Source organism: Bombina bombina, chromosome 1 (assembly GCF_027579735.1).
Source record: "Bombina bombina isolate aBomBom1 chromosome 1, aBomBom1.pri, whole genome shotgun sequence".
Lineage (NCBI taxonomy): Eukaryota > Metazoa > Chordata > Amphibia > Anura > Bombinatoridae > Bombina > Bombina bombina.
This window is the reverse complement of record NC_069499.1, coordinates 1414793406-1414811142: the sequence shown is the minus strand read 5'-3', so window position 1 is coordinate 1414811142 and position 17737 is coordinate 1414793406. Positions and strand designations below refer to the sequence as shown.

Here is a 17737-nt window from a genome sequence, read left to right as displayed (position 1 = left end):
GCAGATAGATGGCAGGAGTGATCCTCCGCCCATTTGATGATCTTGGATACCTCTCTCATCGCCAAGAAACTCATTGTTCCCCCTGATGATTGATGTAAGCTACAGTCGTCATGTTGTCCGACTGAAATCTTATGAATCCGGCCTTCGCTAGTTGAGGCCAAGCCCGGAGCGCATTGAATATCGCTCTCAGTTCCAAAATGTTTATCGGGAGAAGAGACTCTTCCCGAGACCATAGACCCTGAGCTTTCAGGGAGTCCCAGACCGCGCCCCAGCCTAATAGACTGGCGTCGGTCGTGACAATGACCCACTCTGGTCTGCGGAAACTCATTCCCTGAGACAGGTGATCCTGAGTCAACCACCAACGGAGTGAGTCTCTGGTTAACTGGTCTACTTGAATCTGGGGAGACAAGTCTGCATAATCCCCATTCCACTGTTTGAGCATGCACAGTTGCAATGGTCTTAGATGAATTCGAGCAAAAGGAACCACGTCCATTGCTGCAACCATTAGACCTATGCACTGAGCTATGGAAGGCTGAGGAATAGATTGAAGAACTTGACAAGCATTTATAAGCTTTAACTTTCTGACCTCTGTCAGAAAAATCTTCATTTCTTCAGAATCTATTATTGTTCCCAGAAAGGGAACCCTTGTAGACGGGGACAGGGAACTCTTTTCCACGTTCACCTTCCACCCGTGAGACCTGAGAAAGGCTAATACAATGTCTGTATGAGCCCTTGATCTTGAAAGGGACGACGCTTGGATTAGGATGTCGTCTAGGTAAGGCGCCACAGCAATGCCCCTCGGTCTTAGAACCGCTAGAAGGGACCCTAGCACCTTTGTGAAAATTCTGGGAGCAGTGGCTAAACCGAACGGAAGAGCCACGAACTGGTAATGTTTGTCCAGAAAGGCGAACCTTAGGACTGATGATGATCTTTTGTGGATAGGAATATGTAGGTACGCATCCTTTAAGTCCACGGTAGTCTTGTATTGACCCTCCTGGATTGTTGGTAAAATCGTCCGAATGGTTTCCATTTTGAACGATGGAACTCTGAGGAATTTGTTTAGAATTTTTAAATCCAGAATTGGTCTGAAAGTTCCCTCTTTTTTGGGAACTACAAACAGGTTTGAGTAAAACCCCCGACCTTGTTCCACTGTTGGAACTGGGTGTATCACTCCCATCTTTAATAGATCTCCTACGCAATGTAAGAATGCCTGTCTCTTTATCTGGTCTGAAGATAAGCATGGAGGAAGTTCCTTGAACTCTAGAAGATAACCCTGAGAAACTATTTCTAGTGCCCAGGGATCCGGAACATCTCTTGCCCAAGCCTGAGCAAAGAGAGAAAGTCTGCCCCCTACTAGATCCGGTCCCGGATCGGGGGCTACCCCTTCATGCTGTCTTGGTAGCAGTAGCAGGCTTCTTGGCCTGTTTACCCTTGTTCCAGCCTTGCATTGGTTTCCATGCTGGCTTAGCCTGGGAAGCGTTACCCTCTTGTCTAGAGGCTGCAGAGTTAGGAGACGGTCCGTTCCTGAAGTTGCGAAAGGAACGAAAATTAGATTTGTTCTTAGCCTTGAAAGGCCTATCCTGTGGGAGGGCATGGCCCTTTCCTCCAGTGATATCTGAAATAATCTCTTTCAATTCTGGCCCAAAAAGGGTCTTACCTTTGAAAGGAATATTAAGAAATTTTGTCTTGGATGACACATCCGCCGACCAAGATTTTAGCCAAAGCGCTCTGCGCGATACAATTGCAAAACCTGAATTTTTTGCCGCTAATTTCGCCAATTGCAAAGCGGCATCTAAAATAAAGGAATTAGCCAACTTTAGTGCGTGAATTCTGTCCATGACTTCCTCATATGGAGTCTCCTTATTGAGCAAATTTTCTAGTTCCTCGAACCAAAAAGACGCCGCCGTTGTGACAGGAATAATGCACGACATTGGTTGGAGAAGGAAACCTTGCTGAAAAAATATCTTTTTAAGCAATCCTTCCAATTTTTTATCCATAGGATCTTTGAAAGCACAACTGTCCTCAATGGGAATAGTCGTGCGTTTGGCCAACGTAGAAACTGCCCCCTCAACCTTAGGAACTGTTTGCCATGCGTCCCTTCTGGGGTCGACAATGGGGAACATTTTCTTAAATATAGGAGGTGGGACAAAAGGTATACCTGGCTTTTCCCACTCCTTAGTCACTATGTCCGCCACCCTTTTGGGTATCGGAAAGGCATCAGCGTGCACAGGGACCTCAAGGAATTTGTCCATTTTGCACAATTTCTCTGGAATCACCAAAGAGTCACAATCGTCCAGAGTAGTTAGCACCTCCTTAAGCAGGGCGCGGAGATGTTCTAACTTAAATTTAAACGTCACAATATCAGGTTCTGCCTGTTGAGAAACTTTTCCTGAATCGGAAATTTCTCCCTCCGACAGACCCTCCCTCACTGCCAATTCTGACTGGTGTGAGGGTATAACAGATAAATTATCGTCAGCACACCCTTGCTCATCCTCTGTATTTAAAACTGAGCAATCACGCTTTCTTGGAAATGCTGGCAGTTTGGATAAAAGATTAGCTATAGAATTATCCATTACTGCCGTTAATTGTTACATAGTAACAAGCATTGGCGCGCTAGATGTACTAGGTGTCGCCTGCACGGGCATAACTGGTGTTGACACAGAAGGAGAGGATGATGAACTATCCCCACTACCTTCATTTGAAGAATCATCTTGGGCAATCTTATTAAATGTGACAGTACTGTCCTTACTTTGTTTGGACGCCACGGCACAATTTTCACATACATTTAAAGGGGGAACCACCTTGGCCTCCATACATACAAAACATGTTCTATCTGAAGGTACAGACATGTTAGACAGACTTATACAGGCTATTAATGCAATAAAACCGTTACTGTCTCTTTAAATGTTAAACAGAGCACACTTTATTTCTGCATGTGTGAAAAACTATGAAGGAAATATTCGATCCTTACCAAATTTGCACCCTAGTGTCTTAATGCTTTGAAAGTATTGCACACCAAGTTTGTAACCCCTTAAATGAGCAAACCGGAGCTATTTGTTCAATTTACCAGTTTAAACCCACTACAGTCACTGCCACAGCCTTTTCTGCGGCTTTACCTTTCCTTGGGGGTTATTCACCACAGAAATAAGCCTTCTAGAATCGTTCTTTATGGCCACAGGACCCTCTCACATGAAGCTGCATGCACTGCTTCCAGAAGTAACTGCGCAATTAAGGCGCAAAAATGAGGCCTCCTCCCTCTGCATATCAGAGTGAAGGGCCCTTCCTGACTAGATTAGGTGTCTAAACGACTGCCAGGCGAATAAAAAAACGTTCCCAAAGTGTTTTCAAGTTCCAAAACACTCCAAAATACATATAAATATTGTATAAATCAATCGATTTAGCCCACAATAGTGTCAACCAGTATATAGCCCATCAATAAGCCTTCATTCTGTTATGAGTCTAAGAAAAATGGCTTGCCGAGCCCATAAGGGAAAATGACAGTCTTCTAGCATTACTATGTCTTGTTAGAAAATGGACTAGTCATACCTTGAGCAGAAAAGTCTGCAAACTGTTACCCCCAACTGAAGTTCTCTGGGCTTAACAGTCCTACGTGGGAACAGTAATGGATTTTAGTTACTGCTGCTAAAATCATACTCCTCTTTAAACAGAACTCTTCATCACTTTCTGTTGTAGAGTAAATAGTACAAACCGGCACTATTTTAAAATAACAAACTCTTGATAGAAGAAATAAAAACTACAACTAACACCACATACTCTTTACCATCCCCGTGGAGATGCTACTTGTTCAGAGCGGCAAAGAGAATGACTGGGGGGCAGAGCCAGAGGGGGGCTATATGGGCAGCTTTTGCTGTGCTCTCTTTGCCATTTCCTGTTGGGGAAGAGAATATTTCCCACAAGTAAGGATGAAGCCGTGGACCGGACACACCAATGTAGGAGAAAGCAATATTTAGAGCTGCACTTGTAATCTGGCCCTTAATATTTAATATCAGAATTACCAGATTTCTATGTTAAATGTCCTTCTGCTAATTTTTGAAATTTCACTAAACTATTGCTCAATTTTTATTTGATGCATGTGCTCTGCAAAAGTTATATTATGTTTCCTTTCAGTACTCGTGCACAAAAATCCTGTTGGATCTTGTAAAATAATGTCTGCAGGACTACTAAGAGATGTTACTGATTTTTTTTAAATGGTAATATTTCAAAAAAATGTAAAAGATACTACAATACTGGGTCATCAATAGGAGAGAAATAATCAGTTTATTAATTCATTTAAATTTTTTAGCTGATACAATTGCTGCTAAAACATGTCAGGGGCTAAGTGTTTGGATTTCAAAAAATAAAAGCTGCATTCAAGGGACAGTGTACGCCAGATTTTTTATTGTTTAAAAAGATAGATAATGCCTTTATTACCCATTCCCCAGTTGCATAACCAACACGGTTATATTAATATACTTTTTACATCTGTGATTACAATGTATCTAAGCCTCTGCAGACTGCCCCTTTATTTCAGTTCTTTTAACATACATGCTTTTTAGCCACTCCTAGTTTACTCCACGGGAGTGAGCACAATGTTATCTATATGACACACATGAACTACTGCTAGAGATAAGAGACCGCCTTCAAGGGCTTAGAAATCAGCATATGAGCCTACCTAGGTTTAATTTTTAACAAATAAAACCAAGATAACAAAGCAAATTTGATGATCAAAGTAAATTGTAAAGTTTAAAATTGCATGCCTTGTCTGAATCATGAAAGTTTAATTTTGAATAGATTGTCCCTTTAATTTTAAAGAATTCACAGAATCTACACTGCATATAACGACTTTTTTCAATAGGGATTATGTGAAGTTTTGCAAAAGTGTAGAATAATAATTAAAAAAAAAATCCCAGCTGGCATATTGACTTTAGCATATGTAGTATGCTAGTACTGTTGAATATCTCTTTCAGTTTTGGATAAGCATTTAATGTTCAATATTATAATTAACAGGTCTGAATATAACAAGAAAATGCTAGTCTGAACAAGAGAGAGGATTTCTTGTCCCAGTCTATCTGGCAACCTATTTTCTTGTATTTTCACAAACCAATATGAACTAGGAATAAACAGCTTTTGTTTGTTTTCATTTCTAAACAGTCAGAGGAGCTTTAGTAGTGATTGTTCCTAGTCACGTACCTACGCTCATATTTTTAGGAAACATATTTCTTGAAAAGTAAACAGCTATACAATACTTCCATAATGACAGAAAACACACAGCAAATAAGTGACCGAAGAAGGGCAGAAGGGCAGAAGGGAAGTGCTTCTTTCAAAGTTTAAGGTTTTAAAATTAAAATATTTTCTGTAATACATACAGCAAGATGGAGCTAACTTACCCTTTCTTATTGTAGAAGAAGACAAACACAGCAAACAATGCGATGATCACCAGGAGGATAATAGGTAATACTTTGAGGAGCATGTACAAGTTATCAGACGGCTCATCCACTGTAGAAATCAATGATGATTCTTAGTAAACCAAAAAATTTCCCTTTGATATATGAAGTATGGATCAATTCATTTTTTTCATACTTACAAGCACCAAGTATTAAAAATACAATCGGATCTGTCCATGAACCATTTCCAGCTAACGAGGTAGCTCTGATCCAGGCTGAATAATTCCCAGGTTGTAGCAGAGTGAGATGCACCCCACCATATTTTTGAAAGCGATGACGTGAGACGCACACAATTGTTGATGGCCCCTCCTAAAACATATAAATAGAAACAATTTTTGGTGGGATATCTCTGTACACATGTAATATTAATGGTATCTGTGCACATGTAATGAATACATTAAAGGGTCATAATAATGAATAATAAAAATAATTGCATGCTTTTATTTGTTAGAGCATGTAATTTTAACACCAGGGAAGCCACAATCCAGATGCGCAACTACTAGTGAAGAGTGGGTGACCAGTAGTGTCCACTCGGGATCAGCAGTGCTCTGCGACTCCCAAGTGATACTTTAATTTTACCAACAAATTGGGGAGTCACTAGTGTCAGAATGACATTTTCTAACTAATTAGAGCATGTAATTCTTTTCATTATTATGCAAATGCATACAGAAAGAAAAACCAGGAACCAACAACAGCTCAGTTGATTCTTCTAGTTACCACCCAAGAGTAGCCTCTTTTAGCCAATTGTGCTTTTCACAGAGGAGGTGATACCACCCCCAGAAATACCAGGCAATGCTCCTCTGAACAAGGAACATGACAACCCCAGATGATTGTTTCAGCCTTCTGTTGGCCTCGTCAGTGAGGTGCAGCCACATCCCTCTAAGCAGTTTGGGCAAGGAGTCCACATCTGGTTTCCCCCCTGACCCTTAGGGAGACTGTTCAGAATAGAATTGCCTGGTATTTCCGGGCTTGACTGACCTTGTTAAGCGGGATAAGACTGATGTTCTTCAGAAAAGTTTTCCTCTGTGAAAAGCACAATTGAGCTAAAAGAAGCTACTCCCAGGTGGTAACCAGGCCATAGAACAAGCCACTGAGCTGTTGTTCGTTCCTGGAAGACTGCATCTCTTGCAGTATTTTTCATTATTACGGCCCTTTAATAGTTAGAACATTTTAGGGCATAACAATAGGACACATATACATATCAATTAAAATTTATGAAAATGTGTAATTCTATAGACTATTTTCACAGCACAGCATTTTACTATGAATGCCTAAAATGAGAATAGTATATAGAAAAGTATAACATCATGTATGGATTCTGTGTAAAGACCACAAATACTAAATAGCCATGATAGTTTGCAGAAGATGGTCTCTATAAAAACTGTTAAACTGTCATCAGATACCTCCGAATCATAATTAATTGTTTATTGTATGTATTATTAAATTAATACAACTGTATTAATTGAGACTTGGAGCTTCATTTATCAAAGGCCGGGCAGACAAGGTTCGCTGTCTTAAACCTCGGCTGTCCAGCCTTGCGGCAAGCAGGCATCAGTATTCTGCCAACATTTAATATTGCACAATTCACTGATTTTGCAATGCCGCCCCCTGCTTGTGTGCAGCCATTCATGTGCAAGAGGGGGATTTCAATCATCCCAGTCCAATCGGATTGAGCTAATTGCTATCCACCACCTAAAGTGTCACGGATAGGTTTAGGAGCAGCGCTTAACTATAGTTTCAGGCTCGCTGCTTAGTAAATGGAGCTCTCGGAATTCTATCAATTACTTTTTAATATATTAATGTTTTTGGGTAACAGGACATTAGAACTGATTCATACCTCTATGAGAAGCCTTTTACTAACAATCATCAGTTGCTAGTAATAGCCTTAGGATATATAACAGCTCCCAATACAAGTCATCAGGTATGTTTGGGCTTTTTCTAAGCCTTTCCAATACATTAGAAAAGCTTTCAAATGACTTGGCAACATTTCTCAAGTTACTGAACAATATAACAGGAAAATCTAATTTATTGCAGCAAAAAACAAATGAAAAAACTGTACAAAACAGGCATATCTCAGGATTTTGTAAGCAAAGCTAGTTAATATAATACTGATATTGTATGCCTAATGCGTTAGAATGTGGTTTTTCACTTAATTTAAATTCATGACGTACAGCTAAAAAGGTTATATTAATACATTGAATTAAGAATTGACATTTTAGAAAAACTACAAAAAAATGTGCTATACTCAAACATTGTTATGTCTGTATTTAAGATGTGTGAAAGTCATAAAATGTAGAATTGTAATTTGAGCAATAGTTTAAACTTTTTATCAAACAATAAAAAACAACAATCCTCTTTATTACCATTTAAATAAAGAATGCACAAAAATATTAGAGGCACATAAAAGTAAAAATATGACATGCTCTAACATACTTCTACTGTGTATTTAACCACTTTGGGGGGTTAGTGCTCTTTCAAATACATAACATTCTTGCAAAACTGCTGCAAAATAGTGCTGCTGACACATGCCCTCTCCCAAGCGTACCTCCCTGCTTTTCAAAAAAAGGATATCAAGAGACCAAAGACAATTTGGTAATAGAAGTAAATTGGAAAATTTCATACTCCATCTGAATCATGAAGGAACAAAATTTCGCTTTTGTCTCCCTTTAATATTAAGGAATGTTGTTGTGCTCCATAATCTGTTTGAAAAGCTTGTAATAAGTGTTATTGTAGGGTTTTCCAATGGATTAGATATCTGAAAACCTTGCTAGGCATGTTGCACATGAATTCTGATGGACTTGAATAGACCTCAAAACTTCTTACCTCATGTTGTCGCCTGTATTTAATTTCATACTTTAGAATGAGTCCATTAGGATTTTGAGGTTCCACCCATGTCAGCACAATAGTATTTTTTCCCAATGGATTCCATGTGATGTTGCCAGGGATATTATCTGCTTGATCTGTGAAAGTATTAAGCCATAGTAAAACAGTGATCCGTCATTTTCCTTGTAAATAACAGCAAGAACCAGTAGCTCATTATAAAGCATAGAAATACATTTCACAAGCAATCGGGTAGATTTGATTTATTGTGCTTTAGCGAGAAAAAGAGTTGTCAGAAGTGAGCATGTTTTGAGAACTATTTTATGGTAGCTATTTTGCAAATAGCTACCATAAAATGCTTAAAAGGGACAGTAAACACTTTATAAATAACAGATAGAATGATGCATTCAAAGAAAAGATTAATATGAGAATAACACGTAGATGCATTTTTCAAAATGTTTCATTAGTTGTTAAAAACTTTACTTATTTTATCAATATTTAGTGTCTATAAAACAATGGGAGCTGTCATGTTGTAACTAACTAGGTTACCTTCTCTGCTGTGGCCAATTAGGGGCAGTTATAAATAGGTCACTAGAGTGTGCAGCCAATGGCTGTGTATAATATAACAGTGTTCTGCATTTTTATTTCTAACAGGAACTGAAACGCTCACAATTTCAGAATGGAATTACAGGAAAAGGAGACAAAATAAATAATGAAAATATATTGCAGAGTTGTTTACATATATGATTTATCATTTTATATTACCATTCCAAAATGTTTAATGTCCCTTTAAGGCACGTGAACATTTCTGAGCCTAAATATGGTCTCATGGAAATTCTACAGAAAGAGAGTTTATTTTTTATTATTTTTATTATCTAAATGATAAAAGTTTAAGTTTGACCTCCCTATTCCTTTAAGAATTGTGTCCTTCTAATGCAAAATAGGAATTCCAACTTGCCAGACACAAGGCTACATTAAAGGGACAGTAAACGCCTTGTAATTACAAGATATTTCTGTTGTGCTATATCAGCCAAGTCTAAATGTTTTAAAATCAAAGTAACATCCTTTTTTCTACAATTGTTTTTCAATAGCCAAACTCCACCCAATGTTTAATTTACATCCAAAACACACTTTTTTATCCTTGCATTTTTCTATTAACATTATATCAAGGTAATGTTAGGATTAATATTGTAACACATTTAGGGCTTGATTACAAGTGGAGCGCTAATTTACTGCACGCCCGTAAACAGGCAAATTCGCCTGTTTATAGGCAAGCTATAGATAACCAGTAATTACAAGTGGCTGGTTTTTGCTACCGCGAGCTCGAGGTAACAATTAGAGCTCAGAAAATTAACCAGAGATTAGATCTCTGGTTCATTTTCTAAATGCCCCCCAATTTAAGTGTCTTGTAGTGTTTATTTAATCAAAAATTGTAGCATTTTTATTTTTAAGAAGCAGTTATGAGGGGTTAAAGTTGGCGGGTGTTGTGTGTTTGATAAAAAACAAAAACGGCACTGAAAAGTGCCCTTGAATTGCGGTCTATGGGGAACTGTGTGTTCCCTGTAAATATATATGTATATGGTTATATACATATATATTTATGTGTTAATATGTGTATACACATATATATATACATAAATAGTAAAACAGAGAAACAATGGGGTGTGTTAAGCGCTCGGAAAATTACATAAGGGTATATAATACAATAGAAATCCCAATATCGGCATTAAAACATTAGTCTCTTGTAAAAACAAACAAAACGAATGTGTCACTGAATAAAAATATGGTATTGAGAAAACAATGATTCCAACATAAACAAAAAGTTCAATGAGTTCTTGATTGGCAGAAATAAGTGTCCAAAGATACTGACAAGAGTGTAGAGCTGAAGCACACAGATAAATCTATCAGACGATCCCTAATGTGGGATTACTTACAAGCTGTACCCTCAATAATATGAGGTAATGAGACACTGATGGGTATTATCGTGGCTGAATACGTCAAACGGCGAGTGAGCCGACACCCCCCCTCTTGTTTACTCTCTCAGCTTTTCGATCACACTGTATTGCTTGTGACGTTTTCACTCCCTCTGTGAGCGATTTCCGTCAGACACTCTTCCACTGGGCACTCTCGGTAGTTGGAATCTCAGCGTGACCGGACAAGGCACTTCAATGGCAGGCTTCAGTATGCGCTCCTCCACACTCCTGCCCGGGGCTCCGTTTCACTTCCGGGTACACGTGATGCACACTCCTCCAGTTGATGTCCAATGATAATGCTCCGTAATTAAAATCTTTTTTGCTGGTGGTGTGGGTGTGTGCGCAGATAGACTTCCTTGATGCAGGGTTGACGTGAATGTGCGGGCTCAGCAGAAAGCTCACTGCCCACTGTTACTGTGCGTCCCTGTGTGCCTCCCAGCCTGTGTGTCTCCTCATATACACAGGTTTGTGGCAACCCTGCATCAAGGAAGTCTATCTGCGCACACACCCACACCACCAGCAAAAAAGATTACTACTCGCTGAAGGCTCGGATGATGGATAGCATTTTATCATTTTAATTACGGAGCATTATCATTGGACATCAGCTGGAGGAGTGTGCATCACGTGTACCCGGAAGTGAAACGGAGCCCCGGGCAGGAGTGTGGAGGAGTGCATACTGAAGCCTGCCATTGAAGTGCCTTGTCCGGTCACGCTGAGATTCCAACTACCGAGGGTGCCCAGTGGAAGAGTGTCTGACGGAAATCGCTCACAGAGGGAGTGAAAACGTCACAAGCAATACAGTGTGATCGAAAAGCTGAGAGAGTAAACAAGAGGGGGGGTGTAGGCTCACTCGCCGTTTGACGTATTCAGCCACGATAATACCCATCAGTGTCTCATTACCTCATATTATTGAGGGTGCAGCTTGTAAATAATCCCACATTAGGGATCGTGCTTCAGCTCTACACTCTTGTCAGTATCTTTGGACACTTATTTCTGCCAATCAAGAACTCATTGAACTTTTTGTTTATGTTGGAATCATTGTTTTCTCAATACCATATTTTTATTCAGTGACACATTCATTTTGTTTGTTTTTACAAGAGACTAATGTTTTAATGCCGATATTGGGATTTCTATTGTATTATATACCCTTATGTAATTTTCCCAGCGCTTAACACACCCCATTGTTTCTCTGTTTTACTATTTCCTTCATTAGAGACTGGTTGGAAAGGCTGGTCTCGCCTTTGGGAGTTTGTGTTTTTTGGCTGCAGGGAAGTTTCATAGGTGCCTGAAATATATATATGTATACACATTTATTTATTTATTTCGTTTTCCCTTATAAGTGTGAGCATTATTTAAGTGCTCCACTCTCCTATCTATAGCCACTTTATCACACCCATATGTGATTGATACATATATGTATTTATTTTTACGAGTTGGTGGTTAAGTATTTTTACTTTGTAATATTAGATACATATACATATACATACATCTACTACATCTAAGTGATTTTACATTCAACTTTTCTGATATCTATACTGGTTCTTGCACCCTCCTATACAGAAGCTGACCCATCTGCTTGTCTTAGGGGTCTTCTACTTTGTTTGTATATATACATAAATATATATGTATTTAAGCATATACATATATATTTAACTTTGCTGCTCATCTCTGCGCATGAGAACCTAGTGCACATTTGCTGCACTAGGTTCTCATGCCGTGTCTCATGGCATGAAAACGAGGCTCCCATTGGAGCCTATGTAAGCGCGCTCTTGTGAGCGCAAAGCTTCTGTGCAATGCGAACGCAATGTCGCATTCTCATTGCATCCAACTTGTAATACCAGCGCACATTTGCGTGCACTGTTATTACTAAGTGGAGCGCAAATATTGATTTTGAAAAAGCAATATTTTGCGTTTCACTTGTAATCTAGCCCTTCATTTCTTATATCTTTCATAAGTATATAAAATATATAAAATAATTCATTTATCTGGATGTAGGCTACATACGGTTTTGCATTGTCCGGGCAAAAACAAAGGTGGAAGCACTGCAGCCTACAGTGTCAGCGGCATGGTTGCAGGCATGGATATCAACCCGATACTCTGTGAAGTGTTTCAGATTAGATATGACCATACGGTCCCGGAAAATTTTGTCCTTGTTAGTATATGGCTTAAAATAGCCCCCTGTGTTGTTGATGGTGTGCCTTGCTGTGCCATCTGCAAAAGATGTGTTGCCATAGACCTCGCCATGTGTCCCTGGAGCATTTCTTCTCTTCTTTGGGGATCTGTGAATTTGAACAGAGCACTGTTATACTATGATTATTAAAGATTAAAGATCACTATCATGTAAGAAAGAAGTGTATCATTAGGGGTCATTTAGAAAAGGGCTTTGATAAAGCGAATTACATTTGCTCTGGATTTGTGCTTGTTAGCATAAAAGCTGAAAGTGGTCGTCTCTGTATTTAATACAGTTCAGGACAAAATGTTTTACTAGAAAATGCTATGCCAGCTTTTAAAAAATATTTTTTGTATGACCTCTATTGATACATCCTGTCCGTTTCCAACATGACAGCGTCTCAAAGTCAAACTGTCCTCTTATGACCTCCTATGATCCTCAAAATCATGTGAGTTCAAATAGAAAAGCTATTCACAGGAAGACTGACTGTTTTAAAAACATAAACCAGGAAATAATACTTCTGGCAATAACACGCTCTTAAAACAATGTCACAGAATATTCTGACAGCTAATTTGTTAGTAGAAAGATTGATTCAGAGAATCTTTCTACAAAGATCTAGAATTTTTGATTTATATAATTCAGAGCTGGGAAAATCTTCACCCACTGCTCCTTGATAATTAATAATTTAGCTACTTTTTTGGGTTATTTTAAGGCAAATTCTCTTAAGGAAAATTGCATTACTGTAATGTTTCTAAATTATTTCCATAAATACATTTTATAATAGTGTGAATATGTTAAAAAAAAAATAATACAAACTAGATCTACTATTTTTAAATCAGGGTGAAATGGTCCTCAGCTGAAGATTTTACACAGAATTGAAAGAAATATACCCTACATTACTCAAGGTATCTATCTTACGGCTAGATTTAGAGTTTTGTCGGTAACGACCCGCGTAGCTAACGCTGGCTTTTTTCTGGCCGCACCTTTAAAATAACTCTGGTATTGAGAGTCCACAGAATGGCTGCGTTAGGCTCCAAAAAAGGAGCGTAGAGCATTTTTAACGCAACTGTAACTCTCGATACCAGAGTTGCTTACGGACGCGGCCAGCCTCAAAAACGTGCTCGTGCACGATTCCCCCATAGAAAACAATGGGGCTGTTTGAGCTGAAAAAAAACCTAACACCTGCAAAAAAGCCGCGTTCAGCTCCTAACGCAGCCCCATTGTTTGCTATGGGGAAACACTTCCTACGTCTGCACCTAACACTCTAACATGTACCCGAGTCTAAACACCCCTAACCTTACACTTATTAACCCCTATTCTGCCGCCCCCGCTATCGCTGACCCCTGCATATTATTTTTAACCCCTAATCTGCCGCTCCGTAAACCGCCGCTACTTACATTATCCCTATGTACCCCGAATCTGCTGCCCCTAACACCGCCGACCCCTATATTATATTTATTAACCCCTAATCTGCTCCCCACAACGTCGCCTCCACCTGCCTACACTTATTAACCCCTTATCTGCCGACCGGACCGCACCGCTATTATAATAAAGTTATTAACCCCTAATCCGCCTCACTAACCCTATAATAAATAGTATTAACCCCTAATCTGCCCTCCCTAACATCGCCGACACCTAACTTCAATTATTAACCCCTAATCTGCCGACCGGAGCTCACCGCTATTCTAATAAATGTATTAACCCCTAAAGCTAAGTCTAACCCTAACACTAACACCCCCCTAAGTTAAATATAATTTTAATCTTACGAAATTAATTAACTCTTATTAAATAAATTATTCCTATTTAAAGCTAAATACTTACCTGTAAAATAAATCCTAATATAGCTACAATATAAATTATAATTACATTGTAGCTATTTTAGGATTAATATTTATTTTACAGGCAACTTTGTAATTATTTTAACCATGTACAATAGCTATTAAATAGTTAAGAACTATTTAATAGTTACCTAGTTAAAATAATAACAAAATTACCTGTAAAATAAATCCTAACCTAAGTTACAATTAAACCTAACACTATACTATCATTAAATTAATTAAATAAAATACCTACAATTACCTACAATTAAACCTAACACTACACTATCAATAAATTAATTAAATACAATATGTACAAATAACTACAATGAAATAAACTAACTAAAGTACAAAAAATAAAAAAGAACTAAGTTACAAAAAATAAAAAAATATTTACAAACATAAGAAAACTATTACAACAATTTTAAACTAATTACACCTACTCTAAGCCCCCTAATAAAATAACAAAGATCCCCAAAATAAAAAATGCCCTACCCTATTCTAAATTACTAAAGTTCAAAGCTCTTTTACCTTACCAGCCCTGAACAGGGCCCTTTGCGGGGCATGCCCCAAGAAGTTCAGCTCTTTTTCCTGTAAAAAAAAACATACAATACCCCCCCCAACATTACAACCCACCACCCACATACCCCTAATCTAACCCAAACCCCCCTTAAATAAACCTAACACTAAGCCCCTGAAGATCATCCTACGTTGTCTTCACCTCACCAGGTATCACCGATCCGTCCTGGCTCCAAAATCTTCATCCAACCCAAGCGGGGGCTGGCGATCCATCATCCAGTGGCTGAAGAGGTCCAGAAGAGGCTCCAAAGTCTTCATCCTATCCGGGAAGAAGAGTAGATCCGGACCGGCAACCATCATCTTCCAAGCGGCATCTTCTATCTTCATCCGATGAGGACCGGCTCCATCCTGAAGACCTCCACCGCGGACCAATCTTCATCCGGCGACGTCCAACTGAAGAATGACGGTTCCTTTAAGGGACGTCATCCAAGATGGCGTCCCTCGAATTCCGATTGGCTGATAGGATTCTATCAGCCAATCGGAATTAAGGTAGGAATATTCTGATTGGCTGATGGAATCAGCCAATCAGAATCAAGATCAATCCGATTGGCTGATCCAATCAGCCAATCAGATTGAGCTCGCATTCTATTGGCTGATCGGATTGAGCTCGCATTCTATTGGCTGAACTTCAAAGGGCCCTGTTCAGGGCTGGTAAGGTAAAAGAGCTTTGAACTTTAGTAATTTAGAATAGGGTAGGGCATTTTTTATTTTGGGGGTCTTTGTTATTTTATTAGGGGGCTTAGAGTAGGTGTAATTAGTTTAAAATTGTGGTAATATTTTTCTTATGTTTGTAAATATTTTTTTATTTTTTGTAACTTAGTTCTTTTTTATTTTTTGTACTTTAGTTAGTTTATTTCATTGTAGTTATTTGTACATATTGTATTTAATTAATTTATTGATAGTGTAGTGTTAGGTTTAATTGTAGGTAATTGTAGGTATTTTATTTAATTAATTTAATGATAGTATAGTGTTAGGTTTAATTGTAACTTAGGTTAGGATTTATTTTACAGGTAATTTTGTAATTATTTTAACTAGGTAACTATTAAATAGTTCTTAACTATTTAATAGCTATTGTACATGGTTAAAATAATTACAAAGTTGCCTGTAAAATAAATATTAATCCTAAAATAGCTACAATGTAATTATAATTTATATTGTAGCTATATTAGGGTTTATTTTACAGGTAAGTATTTAGCTTTAAATAGGAATAATTTATTTAATAAGAGTTAATTAATTTCGTTAGATTTAAATTATATTTAACTTAGGGGGGTGTTAGTGTTAGGGTTAGACTTAGATTTAGGGGTTAATACATTTATTAGAATAGCGGTGAGCTCCGGTCGGCAGATTAGGGGTTAATAATTGAAGTTAGGTGTCGGCGATGTTAGGGAGGGCAGATTAGGGGTTAATACTATTTATTATAGGGTTAGTGAGGCGGATTAGGGGTTAATAACTTTATTATAATAGCGGTGCGGTCCGCTCGGCAGATTAGGGGTTAATAAGTGTAGGTAGGTGGAGGCGACGTTGTGGGGGGCAGATTAGGGGTTAATAAATATAATATAGGGGTCGGCGGTGTTAGGGGCAGCAGATTAGGGGTACATAGCTATAATGTAGGTGGCGGCGCTTTGCGGTCGGCAGATTAGGGGTTAATAAATATAATACAGGGGTCGGCGGTGTTAGGGGCAGCAGATTAGGGGTACATAAGTATAACGTAGGTGGCGGTCGGCAGATTAGGGGTTAAAAAAATTTAATCGAGTGGCGGCGATGTGGGGGGACCTTGGTTTAGGGGTACGTAGGTAGTTTATGGGTGTTAGTGTACTTTAGAGTACAGTAGTTAAGAGCTTTATGAACCGGCGTTAGCCCAAAAAGCTCTTAACTCCTGACTTTTTTCTGCGGCTGGAGTTTTGTCGTTAGATTTCTAACGCTCACTTCAGACACGACTCTAAATACCGGAGTTAGAAAGATCCCATTGAAAAGATAGGATACGCAATTGACGTAAGGGGATCTGCGGTATGGAAAAGTCGCGGCTGAAAAGTGAGCGTTAGACCCTTTTTTGACTGACTCCAAATACCGGCGGTAGCCTAAAACCAGCGTTAGGAGCCTCTAACACTGGTTTTCACGGCTACCGCCAAACTCTAAATCTAGGCCTTAGAAAGCAAACTATTAGAAATGAAACGTTCTCTGTGTGAAAAACTGGGTAATATATAAATATATTTACTTATTTTATATATATATATATATATATATATATATATATATATATATATATATATATATATATATATATTAAAATGCACAAAAGTCACACTGGTTAATTATGTAAAATCACAAAGAAAAAATGGTTGGGAACCATGATAAAAGAGCTCATCTATGATATGCTGCAAAATACCCCAACATTAATCAAACAGCAGTACACGATACTAAGAAGAACTACTATGTTACATTTTATAAGTTGTGCAAGCTATTATTTAATAATAATAACAAAAGAAATTGTAATTATGATTAAAATGAAGGTAGACAGTTATAAAAACACTCAGCAGATGGATGACTTTGAATGTTTTAAACACAAGTGTTTGTTGTTGTTTTTTCCATTAAATATTAGTGATGTCAAACATTAAAAATAAAATTTTAGTTTTAGCACAGTAACTCCACAATCCATACAAAAAGTCATACGTAATTGTGTCTATTCAATCAAAATATATACAGCAGTATTATGGATACTGGCTGAAACCACAAAGCCATGAATGTTTACCTACATATCTGAGCAGTAATGCACAAAAACTATGTAATACTTTAGTAATATTTTTATTAAAAGAAATGGTAGAAAATATCACAATTCTATGTTAGTTTAAAGGTTTTCCTTTCAGCTTAATGTTAAATATTGTAATAGTGATGAAATAACGGCCTTCACAAAAATACATTATTCTGTAGATTGTT

General features: G+C 38.1%; 1 protein-coding gene across 1 annotated transcript in view; it reads right to left on the bottom strand.

Annotated features, from left to right (window-relative positions):
- INSRR (insulin receptor related receptor) overlaps positions 1-17737 on the bottom strand; it is a 365100-nt gene that overhangs the window by 34240 nt on the left and 313123 nt on the right. Inside the window, exons 12-15 of the mRNA XM_053705334.1 lie at positions 12242-12516; positions 8268-8404; positions 5585-5753; positions 5388-5496 (exon numbers count right to left, since the gene is read on the bottom strand). Of these exons, the coding sequence (XP_053561309.1) occupies positions 5388-5496; positions 5585-5753; positions 8268-8404; positions 12242-12516 (690 nt within the window). The remainder of the gene's footprint in view (positions 1-5387; positions 5497-5584; positions 5754-8267; positions 8405-12241; positions 12517-17737) is intronic.